This window comes from Lagopus leucura, unplaced genomic scaffold (assembly GCF_019238085.1).
Source record: "Lagopus leucura isolate 7727_CA_CO unplaced genomic scaffold, USGS_WTPT01 Super-Scaffold_100157, whole genome shotgun sequence".
Taxonomy (NCBI): domain Eukaryota; kingdom Metazoa; phylum Chordata; class Aves; order Galliformes; family Phasianidae; genus Lagopus; species Lagopus leucura.
The window spans coordinates 30,732,782-30,747,141 of NW_024962334.1; the positions used below are offsets into that span (position 1 = coordinate 30,732,782).

The 14,360-nt window shown below is 45.1% G+C and overlaps 1 protein-coding gene across 1 annotated transcript in view; it reads right to left on the minus strand.

The window, feature by feature from the left end:
* FAM171A1 (family with sequence similarity 171 member A1) overlaps positions 1-13,561 on the minus strand; it is an 84,897-nt gene extending 71,336 nt beyond the window's left edge. The window contains exon 1 of the mRNA XM_042889123.1: positions 13,419-13,561. Within this exon, the coding sequence (XP_042745057.1) occupies positions 13,419-13,512 (94 nt within the window). The 5' untranslated portion in view covers positions 13,513-13,561. The remainder of the gene's footprint in view (positions 1-13,418) is intronic.
* Between the last annotated feature and the right edge of the window lie 799 nt (positions 13,562-14,360).

Genomic DNA, 14,360 nt, shown 5'->3' on the forward strand with positions numbered 1-14,360 from the left:
AATACAAAGTGGGTCATGTTTCTTTTTTTTACTGCTAAGCATATCTGTTTTTCAGAAGGTACAATTTATATGTGGTATTGAAAGCACTACCACACAGTAAAGGATGAATTTTCTTGAGCTATTAGAGAGAACAGGGAAAAAATTCTAAGCAGTATAGGCTTATAAAAAGATAACAATTGAACAAAAACACATCAAAAACATTAAAAAGTCTAACATTAATATCCACTATTCCTAAGAAAGCTGGAAATTTGTAAGACTTGACAATATGCAAATAGCACAAAAACTGCAGGATTAGATGACATGGCAGCAGCACTGCTTGATTAGAGGCCTCAACAGATAGTTTAAAATGCTAGAACACGGAAGTACACATCCTCATACACACAATTAGCTCACATGCCTTCTATCTGCTAGCAAGGAATTCTTTCAAATTTATTTCATGAACAAGGAGAGAACAAACACATCTGCACGTGTTTGCAAGCCAAAGCTGCTTTGAGCAAAGCAAGGGAGCAGAAAAGGAAGAAGACAACTCCTGATGACAACACCTGGCATTATAAAATAGCCACAGCAACCCAAGAACCAAATTTAATCCAAGTATCCTGGACAACACATTACTTTCATAGAAGAATGATAATTTACAAAAGACAACCACTAAAGTTTTTCAAAGTACAGCGTATCATACCACAAACATATAACTGAAAATGGTGGAAAACGCATTACATTTTTACTACCATGAGGTAAGGTTTGATTTGTACCATATGGCCTTGCAAGACAGGCATATGTGCACGTCTCCATGTGTGTGCACAAAAGCCAAGGTCTCCAATCCACAACCGTACCCATTCCAGTACTCTAGCAGCAGCGAGAAGACAGGAGGATTCAAGCAAACACAAAACTCACACTTTTCAGACCTGCAGAGGAAAGCTAATCATAATGATTCACTAAGTTAGTCTCAGAAGTCTGAGAACTAATACAAACTGACATAAATTCAAGCATGAATGTAATACATAGCTATGTTTATAGTTCTTCTCCCTTCTACAGTGCTTAAAAAGAAGTAAAGCCTAACAATAACCTATTATAGTGGTGTCTGTATAATTCATGATAAGAAAAGGATCAATAGACATATCGTTAAGTTCTTTTCCTCTCCACTATTCTGTTTTGCACCACGTTAAACACACAGCATTTTACTTGCGCCTTGGGCAAAAAGGCCCAGTTAACACAATGTATGGCTGCCCCATAAAATTGTATCTGAAGCCATCAGTCTGAGTTTAAAATAAAGAATCTGAAACCAAATATTATACGAGGACCACAGACAGCATTACTTACAAGTTCAATTAGATACTGGCATACTTCTCTGAAATCAACGTTCCTTTGCATTACCTCCTTCTGAGACAAAACATCTGCTTCTTACAGTAGTTTCTGCACTGTTAAAAAGTGAGTGCTTGTTTGTAGTTACAACACCCTGAATCTGAGGTGTTTCATCCCCCTGCTGCTTAAGAATACAAAACGAGACTGATGTTAACAACATCAAGCTTGCAAGTATATTTGAAACAGAGATTTGTTTATATGTCTACTTCTGAAAATGTAGGTTGTTTTCTGGCAGATTGAAGTAAAATTAAAAATAAAGCTTGACTTGATAGGAAGAGGAAGGCAAGGGAAGGAGCACAAGGCAAAGGAAGAACGTTCCTTAGTACTCATACCTGGAACAAATCAAATTTCATTTCCTATACAGAATGTTTTACATGCCCACCTATAATCTTTGCACTATTTTTTTTTCTTACTTTCATTGTATAGATTCAGAAGCTAGGCTTGCCATCCACTTGGGGGACAAGCGACTTTGTGTCTATGTACAGAAAATAGCCTCAAATTCAAACAGAAATTGTTGCTGAGGTGGCCGCTGTCAGCTTCCCCAGCAGGTTGAAAGGCAGTCCCAGATGCAGGAGCACAGCCCCATGCCACAGATCCCAGGCCATACCCCATCTTCAGCATTTGCCCATACATTCGCGCAAGTTTAAGAAAGAAAAGCACAAAGTGCCAAGAAAAGGGTGATTAAATCTGAAAACAACTTCATGATGGTTTTACAAGGTCCCTAGTGACTGAAATACACAAGGCAGGGCTTAAGACCTTAGAGTCAGACTCTCACATAGTGTGGGTTTACTACCCAGCCTTCACCTGGACAGTATGCCATCTTGGACCCTGTGCTTTCTCTGTACTGCTCAACTTATCCTCTGCTCAATAGAAGCATCTTCCCTAGCCTGTGGAGAGTAAGCTCTCAAAGCAACAAGTGTTCCTTCTGTTTCAAAGATATGCCTTTTATTAATGGAATCTTTTTTTTTTTCCTTCACTCAAGATTCCGTAAGAGAAACTTACAGACACAGCTGAGCAATAGAAAATGCTGCTCCTTTTGAAAAACACACACATCTCCTTCAAAGCCTTTGGGCTGCCCAAAGCTCTTCTGAATTTTAAGAAGACTTGGACTAACAAAGACCAAAATGATAGACCAGAAAGTAAGCCTTCAAACTGATGTTGCCATATACTATTTATGGTCAGCCCCCAGATCTCCAATAGCTCTTTGCCAAGGGATTATTTAGAATACAACCTTATTAACTGCTGACCTGTTTAGCAGTAGACAGAATGGCATAAAGTAACAGAAGCAGTGAAATTTCTGCCTATCAGCATCAGCATCATGGTCAGAAATACTGCTGTGCATTCACTCTTCCAGCAATTCAGCATGCAATTCATTCACCACAGTTTTCTAAGGCACAGGCATGCATGAGCAGAAAAAATATCATCTGAGAAGGAGTTTGGCATGATGTTAGCTGTAAAAATTTGAGCTTCGGTATTTCCCACCATGCAGCTAGGCTGGAGATAAGGGAAGAAGATAGTACTTGATCATTCTGAGCTGCCAACTGATGCGAGACTCCTAAGACTTGAATGCATCAGATATTAAAAAGCATCTTTGTTTATGTGCAATCATCCATGGTTAACAGATTCTCCATTGCAATGACCAAATCTACTGAGCTATTACTTATTTATAAGTTTGATCTTAAGAGCCTATGTATATTCCTTATTTTTTCTTCACCACAGAAAAATTTCTCAAAGTTTAGACTGCCCACTTAAATTATGCATTAAGGGAGTATAAACATATTCCCTTGTACAAGGAAAAAACATTACCTTCCTAGAACATCACCGAAACAACAGCTCCGCTCTATTACTCAGCCTTCACCTCTCGAGGCCCAAAGATGTTTCTGTGCACAAGGTTAACGTGTGACATGACGCAGTTAAGTAAATCAACTTAGCAGACATCTTCAGAAAAGGGACTGAAGGAATCTCTCTGCAGCAACAGTAAAATGTGCTTTAGAAGAGTAGAATTAATGAAAGATTAACTACACACAGGTAAAATTACTAATTAAAACAAGATCTCCAGCAAGATTCTGACTGCAGCTAAGGAGTGCCAAGAGTAGATAACTATTCATTATCTGATCTAAAGAAGGAAGTCCTTGGAAGTCCTTATCTAGTCAAATGTCTGGAAAAGCAGAGTGTTCAACATGATCTTTAGTGCATCAGGTTCTCTTCCTTCAACAACTGATTTTTAAAAGTGTTTTTACCAACTTAGTATTCCAAAGCTGGCTGCAATTATAACAAAATAGCTTGCAGCAATACAAAAATTTGAAATGCATCCCATTAGAAGCTCTTGCTCACACTGCTTTGGGCTGCTTGAAGCAAGTGTATTTTTTAATTTTCACACAGACTGCTAACAACAATATTTACATGGAGTGAGTCTAGTGCCATAATTCCCCTCTAAAAAGTTTTAACTAGCAATACACTCAAGAATGAAATAACTCTTCTGGTAAGAACAAAGGAAATCTTATCTTTTGAAGAAAATGAGCTTCTTCATATTAAAGCTTTAACAGTGGGGGAAAGGGGGGGGAGAAGTAACACTTCCCCCACACAGGCATCCCTCAAAACAACAAAAATACAGCTCTGGTTTCAAACATCTGTGTTTCTGGCTCCTGTAAATCATACATCATGAACCCAGAGACTGCCTGAAACTTAAGTTATTTACCATGAGCTTGACTGCAGCACCAGACACTGAAATGAGCAGAGCTGCAAGAATACTCTGGGTACTCACAGAAAAGCTACAAGAGCAAGTATATTGCTGTGCTTCACAGTGTCTGTCAACATTATTACCACAAGTAGCTTTTTAAACTACTGTAATATTTGTCCAGGTCAGCATGCCACTCAGCAGGTTTCCGAACTTGCCAGGAGCACAATTTACAGCAAAGCAACGAGAGCAACTCCTGCTGTCTGGAGCCGATGCCAGCCATTCTGCAAACACAACGTGAGGCCAGACGTGTCCATTGCCCAGCTGCCCAGCAGCGTGTTCCCACCTTCCTGCCTCGCCCTGTAGCCCAGCAGTCCTGTTCCCAGGGCTCCCAAACCCATTCATTTCCCTGGTATTGCCTGCACAGCTCAAACATGAATAAGGAACTGCCTCAGCACTCCCAGCAGACCTTCCTGTCACCCCGCAGTCTCGGCACTCCAGCCTTTCAAGATAGCAGAGGGCCATGCAGGGACAGAACTAGGGTGGGATAAGAAATGAAGCCGCCTTATCTTTCAGCAGACGCCCTAAACTAGGAGACATCAGTGCAAGAGTGTAATAACTAAGGAAAGCAGGATCATTGTCTGGAGGAAGGTGGGAATTGCTCTAGCTGAATGACAGCTGAGTGGCAGCGCCAGGCACCAGTTACTGTGCACTTACAGCACACTGATAAAAATTAACAGAATGCGATGTTAAGTGCCCAGTACTGCCCCCTTGCATTTCTTCAGCCTGTAAATTCGCCATCGTGCATCACTGCATCCCAAGCCATTAGGGACAGGCTGAGAGCGGAGCAGAGATGACTTGGGCACTAATCTGTATGTTACACTGCAAATATCAGAAAAACCAATGGGAGCTACACACCACGATGCACACTGTCTTACACTGTGGGAGAAGCTGTTCCGATCCCATGCCAGGTACAAATCAGAGCAGCTGAGGCAGCCAACCACCTGTCTGGCCAGAGAAGGAGATGGTTGTGGCTGAGAACACCTCTGAGCATCTACAAGTACAGGTCCAGGGCTGCCAGCATTTGCTGTTCAGAGCTCTAAGACAGTTTTTTTCATTGTATTTTGGGCAGATTAGTTTAAGAAATTATTTTTACCTTTCCTTTGAGAAATGAGGCAGTATGACATTTTCAACAACCATCACCTTCAAGCAGTAACTTCTAAAACAGCTCACTTGCTGCACGTTGTGCCCTACATTTCATGTGCAGATCTACAATCCATTTAATCCTGCATCAACTGGCACTGTTGCCACAAAGCCTTCATTTTCATTCACCAGTTCCTCTGAACCCAGCAATGTTTGTGCAACTCCCTGTGAATCCAGCTTGGGAAGCAATCCAGGTGAAAGCAGAGCTGGTAAGTACACAAGTCTTCAGTGGGTCACTTCCTCCATGTGATTTACCACACAGCTACACAAATGCCAGAGAAAGAGAAAAGAGACAAAGGTGAGAGCAACAATACAGCCTAACCCAGAATAAATCAACTCTTGGGAACACAAAACTAATTAAGTCTGTGGGAAAACCAACACGTAGACAAGCCCAAACAACTCTGTAACTCTCCCTGTTTCCAAACCCTTCTTTTAGCTTATTTACCCTTGGGAGGAAAACACTTAGACTCATAAATGTAACACCATAAAGACAAATGTTTTAGAAATTTAAATAGACTATTAAGACTTGAATGAGTTGTTGTCTGAGAAATGCGTGATAACCCAACCAGGTCACCCAAGGGTGTGCACTCATTTAGCAGAACTACATGGTATGCAACCAGTAGCTCTGAGGCTGACAGTAACACTGTCCTGATGAAACTTCCAGTGATGGTATCTAGGAGAAGATCCATTGGGCTAAATGGCAGTGTAAACAGTGCTGGCTGGACCACACAGCCAGAGGATGCTGCAGCATGATTCATCTGACTAGATGTGCAAACTCTTGGTAATAGGAACTATGCTCAGCTCCATTAGCCAAACAGATCAGATATGCGTGTCTGTAAGCAACACAAATGACCAGCTGAGATGAAGACATCTAAACATGCAGGATGCACTCTACCCTAGGTGACAACTGCACATCCTCTGCATGGGAAGAGTCACACTCAAGTAGCATAGAAGCACAGACTTACAAGTGAGATGCTTGGACCTTTGACTTTGCACAACTGTCTGTCTGACCCATATGGTGCAGAACAAAAGGGTGGGATAAAACTGCTGATAGATTTCCACCCAGCAGCAGCAGCCTAAATACAGTAACTATCTTACTTGTTGTTATTATTTTATAAATCAAGGAAGCCTTACAACACTACTTGAGAAACTCTTGATGCCATATCCATGCCTCCAAAGGACGAAAGATAACATTTTTTTTCCAGTAATGACAATCACAAAGGTAGGATGAAATAAGACAGAGTACCCTACACTGCTGTCATCTCTAGAAACTGCTCCAAAAAGAAAGGCCTCCATTTGTTGTGTTTTTTTTTTTGTCTGCTCGTTTTCTTCTTGCTTTGTTTTAATCAAAGCATGACTACCTTACATCTCTATCTCTTATTTACCTCAGCTTCTACACACTGTCAAAATAAAAGCCTTTTTGCTGTCCAACCTCACTCACAACTGTCACACAGTACAACAGTTCTCAGCACAATTGCAGGTAGGACTATCTTGAGAAAACTCCAAGCATTTTGCACTTCATGGAACTCGGTTCCATCATTACCCCCTGCTGAAAGGATGCTGCTACTTCCTTCCTTCCCTTGGCTTCCCTATGACTTCCTCCCTGCTGCTCTGTGGCTCCTCAGAGCCAGGTTTCCAGAGGGAACGTGCTGAGGGTGGCCCCTGTGGAGTCATCCCATGTCCAACAGGGCTAATGGGATCCCTCCCAGACATTAAATGTTCATGCCACCCTGTCTGAAAACATCCAGTGCAGCAGCAGAACAGTTTTCCACTGGTGCACATCTAGGCTCCTATTGACAGTGACAGGAAGCCTTTCCCCCCTGGCGCACAAGGAGCACAGATAACGGGTAAAGACAGGATTTCACTCTGCTACACTTCCATGGCATGGTACAGTGTCAGCCTGTAGCTGCAAAAACTCAGAGTAGGAACAATTAAAAGATCTTCAGTGTTGGATTTCCAGAGGGAGATTTGTGCCTTGCCTGCAAAGAGATTGCTGCTACCTAAAACACACTTTATATTAACAGCAGTACTGTTTAAACATACCCAATCCCCCATGCAGTTAAGCATGGGAACCAAATTTACAGACCATGCTTTACATAATTGAAATTTTACTTCAGATCATCTTCAAATTCACTGCTCTTCAAATAAACAAAATGGTGAAATGGATGCATCTGAACCAGAACATTTTACATTATTTGACTCAAAACACTGGCATTTCACATGAAATGAGAAATAGAGCTTTATGCAGAATATATTTAAATACTACTTTCAAAGTCACAGACTTGCTGTATGTCAAATAGGATTTTGTGTTAATATTTTAAAATGAAAGATTCAGTGCATTTACTAAAAGCAACAAAAAATGACAGAATGTTCACATATATCTTTCCAGTTTCCAGTAAAACTAAAGATGTGCTCACAGAAAGCATGCGTATTAGGCTTATTACCCATTCACAACAAGCCAGATACTACATTAGCTGAAAACTTAATGTAAACCAGCTCATAGGAAAATGTTTCTGGAATTTCTGAAGCAGAAAACTCACTCAGTATTTTCTTCTCTTTGGTATTTCCTAAACCAAAATCTCTTAGGTATGTATGGTAATTCCAAAAAAGCATTGTTACAGGCAGGTTGGTTTCACTCTTTCCCTCGCAGAAACTTGTCAGAACAGACAAAAAATTACCCCCCCAAAAGGTACATTAATATAAAATATTTAGCATTACTTATTTGTTCCAGAAAATACAACTCGCTTTATGCAGGCTTCTCATCTTTCTTATTTGTGCTGCCTGACAGGTATATGGTAAAACCACCAAGAGCTGTGGGCAGAACAGCAACACTCTGTTCTGACAAAAGCTACTCCTCTTCATATTTAAGGGCTGAACCAACGTATACCTCACAAAGGGAAATCCATCCTACAAAAAGTGCAGTACAGGGGAATCATTGGCATCATGAAAAAGAAGTACCCACATTGTCACCAACAGCAGGGACTCCATGGGCATTAGGAAGGCTGCGTCCACGTTGACAGTGGAAGGTATGCCTGAGTAGCAACATCATGGATAAACAGTGAGTGTCCTCCAAGTCTTCCAGGTGATCCAATAGCTGTTTATGACTGCTGTGTTTAAGGTGGCATATCCATTACTTTGTCAGGAAGTTTAATTTTGTCTTTAAGGAACCTCTAATTGTTATTTTCATTACAGTGTATTTCATCTTCTTTTTTGCAAGTGCCTTTGTAAACAACTTCTTAGAGTATGCTGTCACACCAAGGTGATACCCAAGGAAACGAAGGTACTAGAAGCAGCTTGTAGCAATGGTCTCTGCAGCCCAGAGCCACGCACAAAGTCTCCCTGCCATGCATTTTGCTCCCAGTTCTTGCAGGCAGTAACACTGTCACTAGTCACTGCCCATTCATGGGAGAAAAGAACCCACCTAAAGTTTGCAATGGCAGTGGGCAGTGACACTCTTACCCTGCAACACAGCAAAGCCACTGGTCTCTCAAGTTTTCCAACAAACCTAAAAGCTCAGTTAGCCTTCCATCCCCACACATATATACAGACATGCAGGCTTTTGTTAAAAATCCAGGCATATAGTCAAGCTGCATTTCATTGCTCCTGTAGAGCGTTGACTGCTATTCGAGACCATTCACTTGCCAGAAGTTGGCACTGCAACAGTCCCTAAAAATGCCATGGATCAGGTTTCTGGTCACATATAATAAGAGGAGTCAGTAGGAGGTTCAACAAAAGAGAACCAAAAACACAGAGAGGGATCGAGGGAAGGAGGGAGCAGGTTGCTTTAGGCTGTGCGTTAGGTAACACCTAGCAATTAGCTCATCTCAAGGCAGAAGCAAACAAGGGACCACAGGGAAGCCACGTGTGTTTGCCATCACCTGACAAGCACATCCATGGTGCTCTGAGCCATACACAAGGTGAGCTGAACAACTTACTGCTAGGTTCTGCAGACTACAAAGGTGAGTATGATCATCCCCTAGAAAGGCTGCAATTTTACACCACTCACTCACAGAGGTGATTGCTCTTTTGTTCCAGCTCTAGACATGCTATTTACAGGCACTAGCAGTTTAAGCATGAAAAAATCTACTATTTCTCCTGATCTGATAACTGATAAAACCAACCAATACATCCCCTTCGTTGACATTTCACAATACTATCTAGCACTAAGCAAACATTTTGCTCCTTCACTAAAAGAAAGCAACATCTTCTGTACTGCTTTAGAGCAATTTACTTTACGCTCTGATAAGTCCATTTGTGGTCTCAATGAAATAGATGTTTGCATGTGAAGGACATCAGCAATTTACTAATTGAGAAGACTGAGAAGAGATGGCACAGCAGTGCAAGGTGAAAAAGATTGCTATTTCTACATCACCAAATCTTTATCACTGTGGCCAAAACTGGAAGCTCAGCAAAACCATCTTAGAAAGAAGCCAAGAGCGTGAGGGTCTCCTTGCAGCTGTTACTGAGCTGTCCAGAAAAGCAGCCTTCATAAAATGTCCAGCTGAAGCATTGTGAAATCAGCTTTCACAATGTCAAGTCATGTAATGGCTGACTGCAAGCAGGCAAAACCAAACAGTAGCACTCAAGCATCAATTTCCCTATTGTCCAGGCACACAGAGGGAGAAGGTAGCACATTCTAAGCAGTGACAGATGAACCTCTATTCATCACCACACTAGGAAAAAAACATCTGCTCTATCTTATCCCATGGTTACAAAGGTGGGACAGCCTGGGCCTATGCATCCATCGGTAGAGCAGTCCTTGAACTGGATGCTATCTGATATTCAAATGCTTTATTTCAAAACTTCTTAGGTTAGAATAACTAATAAAACTTAAAGACCAACGAAGACTAATTGAAACCAATACTTTTTGCATCAGACAAAAACCATATAGGACTTCTGCACTACAACATAGCAGCCAGTATTCTTTTTAAAAGATCTTTCCTAGAATCTATGAATGATACATCATCACCTACTGCAAAGTGAAGTTCAAAAACAACAACGAAATTTAAGCTCTTCTCCAATCACATTGGTTTTGTCTCAGTTCAGCCTGAGTTAGCATTACCCCCTCATACAACTATTGAATTCCTGCTTTGCCAGGGCTCCCAAAGTTGGAAAGCATCTGTTCATACGAAGAGAACACATTGAGCAGTTTGTCTGCACTCAGGCAAATGACCAATTCATCATAATGCAGCTTAAAGGGCAGCATGGGGTCTTTTGTATCTTTTTGTTTGTTCACAGGTTCTTTTTTTTGCTGTTGTTTTCATTTAAGAAAAAGATTTCTATATATCCATTTTAGCATGCGTTCAAACCACTTTCAGCTTTGGAACACACAATAGAACAACTAAGACAAATACAATTTAGACCTCACTTGAAACACTGATCAGGCACAGGCATCTGAGAGAAGTTAGAGGTCTTATCACTCCTTAAATGTATCTTCCTGGAATTCTAACAACTTCACTCTCAAGGTGCTAAATTTCAACAGTGACAATAATGAACAACTTATCTGCATGTACTTTACTGTAAACATTAAGAAAAAAAAAAGTTATTTCACTTGTAGAAACTTACAGGTTACCTCTGCGACCTTCAGAGGTCGCAATGCATCTGCATAATGCACTAAATAAGGTAACAGCCTGCCAAAGTCATTCAATTTTCTAAATAGGTACTAAGTGCAGACCTTAATTACCAGTACTTTCCATATTCACAAATTATGTAATAGGCCTACCCAAGCAGATTTTCAGGCTGGAACTGCCTGAATGTAAGGCTGAGAGCAGCAAGAAAAAGAGAAATACCAGATGCAAAGAGTGGCACCTTCCATCCTTAACCAGAACAGCAACCACAGGCCCCACGCTCAAACAGCTCCAAGTCCAGCACATAATGTGGCCTGTTGACACAGGCATAGAAAATCTTGACTGGGTCTCATCTAACAACTCCATCACAAGGAGGCCTGTACCCCAATCTCTTGTAATCTACTCAATATTAAATGTTTCAGTTGAAGCAATTAGTCCACAAAGGCATCTGGTTTTCTCACCTCCACTTTTACTGTGATCCCTCGATATTCTAGACTCTTCCCAGACACGAGGGGTAGGAAAGAACACCCTCTGCATACATCCCTAAACTTTGGCAACAGTGCCCTTCACCTGTAGCAGTAATTATCACCACAGTGCTAAAAGAGCAGGGCAGAAAAACAGTTGGTTTAAGCTGTATAAGCATTTATCACTTACTGTGCTCAGCATACAAACAAGGAATGCGACTGGCACTACAACCCCATCCCCCAGACGTTCACACCTTATGACTATGCAAACTACAGCTCCTCATCTCACTTTAAAAAAAAAAAAACAAAAAAAAACAACCCACGATAAGGAACTGGTAACTAATTATCACAGCTGAACAGAATTCACTTCAGCACTGGATCAGTTTGATGTAACCATTATTAATGTGCAGTTCCAAAGCTCATGATGGGAATTTGGAAAATAATCCTACCTGTGAAAAACCCACATGTTCTTACACTGAAGATAAATTTAGACCATTTCATCTAGATATAAATGTTCTCAACTCACTGACATAGCTGCTATTACTTAAATAATCAGCCATCAGTTCTGATGGGGATGTAGCAGCTATGAAGATAAGCCTTTCCATATACAATGAATTGAGCTTGACAGTAGATGACAGGATCAGCACGGCAGCTGAAAAGCACTAATTCTGCTTATACTTTACCATTCTGACCACAAATACAAAAGACTTCCTATATGATACAGAAATTACTGTACAGCTTGATATCTAAAGAGCTAGCATCAAGGGATGCACACAGTTGTGCTACTCCCTGGCATGTCTACCACTAAAATACTGCCCTGAGTCTAACAGCCCTTGAATCATAGTTCAGCAGTTCTTATTCTGTAAGTGCCAATGTCATTAAAGATGGTTGAACAGGATATCAGACTGCCAAGAGTGCTAGGTTTTGCTATAAGATATCAGTACCTTCTGAATACTCTGTACAAGAACACTGGTTCACCTACATCTTACCTCACCACAAATACAGCTGTGTAAGAATCGAATAAGGTTCTAAACATACTCCTTTTCTTGTTGCAAATGTTGCTCACCAGTTCTTAATGACACATAGGACAGGCAAGCTTAGAGGACACAGGACATGAGCACACTCTTCACACAGTGTCCTTTCCTCCCAAAACAGTGAGAAGAAAGCTGCTAACGCACCACAAAGGCTAAGCTTCCACCTCAGATGACAGCCGTAGCTACCGGACAACAGGAGCTATGAGGCTCACGCTGACCACGCTGGAGATGTTTCCCTCAGCAGTGCTGAGTACCATTAGACAGACACGTTTTCTGCCTTCTGTCACAACTGCGGTCCCGGTGGGCACGGTGCTGGCACCGGGCCCCCGATCGAGATCTCCCACCACAAGAGGTGAGGCAAGGGGACGCGGGCACGGAGCAGCATCTCCCCATCCCAACCCGGGCTGCGGGGCACAGGGCAGGTGCACCTCATCGCGAGGGCACACGCCGTGTCCAACGTACGCGTGCGGATCGGGGCAGAGCAGCGTGCCGGGGCTCCGGCCGGGCCCAGGACGGCCGCAAGTTGCTCGGGGCCGGGGAGCCGCGCCTGGGGGGCTCGGGGGGCTGCTGCCGGGGTTCTGCTCGCGCCCCAGCGAGACCGGAGCGGCTGCGAGCGCCGGGGCTCGCCCTGCCCGCCGCCCAGGCCCGCGGGCAGCCCACCGCACCGAACAAAAGGCCCGACCGAGGCTCGGAGACGTCCCGCCAGCCCGGGGTACGAGCCCGCAGCCCCGGGCCTGCCGCCGCCGCTGCCCCTCATCGCCGCGGCGGGATGGCCGCCGGGGGAGACGGATGCGGCGCAACGGCTCCGGCAGCGCCGGGGGAAGGGGCGGCACAAAGGGGCCGGCGGCAGCCCCTACCCCGCCGCTAACAAAGCTCCCGGCCCGGGGGTCGCACCGCCCCCGCTGCGGGGCTTCCATCCCGGCGGGGCCGGGGCTGCGGGCGGGGGCAGCCGCGCCCCACGTCCGGAGGGGCCCGGAGGGCTTTCCCACCGCCGCACCCCCCCTCCCCCCATCTCGGCCCCCCGAGTCGGCCGCCCGCGCGACGCAGCCCCCCGGGGCCGCGGCACAAAGCGGGCCGGTCCCGCCGCCGTTGCCCCCCTCCCCGCACCGACCTTGAGCCGCCTCGGGCGCCCCTAAGGTTTTGGTCACCGCCTTCCACACGTTGCAGCCCAGCAGGCAGAGGAGAAGCGCCGCCGACCTGCTCATTTCCACCCGCCGCCGCCAGCCGCCGCCAGGGAGGAAAGCGCCGCCGGAGCCGCTGCCCGGAGGAGGAGGAGGAGGAGGAGAAACAGCCGCATCAGGGGCCGGCCCGCTCCGCGCCTCCCTCCATGTTGCCGCGCGCTGCCCCTCCTGCTTTCTCCGCCCGCCGCATTGTCGCCCCGCCGCGGCTCCGCGGCCCGCGCTGTCCCCGCAGGCCGGGCAGGAGGGAGGAGAGGTGGGAGGGCCCCACTCCGTGCCGGGCGCGATTATTTCATTTCATTTTTTTCCTCCTCCTTTTTTCCGCCCCCCTCCCTCCCGTCGGGGCAGCCGGGCTCTGCCGCCCGCTCCTTAACCCTTCGCGCAGCCCCGCGCCCCGTCGCGCGGCCCGGCACCACAGCGCCCCCTGCCGGCCGCTCCCCGCACCTCCAGCCGAGGACCGCGCTCCCCACCCCGCTGCCAGCAGCCCCCCCCAGCTCCGCACCCTGCGGCTCTACGGCCCGGCACCCCCCGCGGGGCAGTCCGTCCTCCCGCCAGGTGCTGCGTGCTTACCTGCCCGGGGGAGGAGGAGGGGGCGGCTCCTGCCTGGCCGTGCGGCGCCGCCGCGTTCCCTCAGCAGCTGCAAAATGGCCTCCTCGGCGGCACTGCCCCCCGCTGCAGCCCGGCAGGGGACGAGGCGGGCGTGATGGCTCACGGGGGCCCGCGGGACCCACGGCCTGCCCGCCTGTTGCAGGAGAAACGCTTTTTAAAATAAACAAACGCAACAGCAATCGAAGACCCACCGAGAATGAACGGATCTACTGTTTCTGCTCTCAAAACTGATTAAAAAAAAAAAAAAAAAAAAAAAAAAAAAAAAA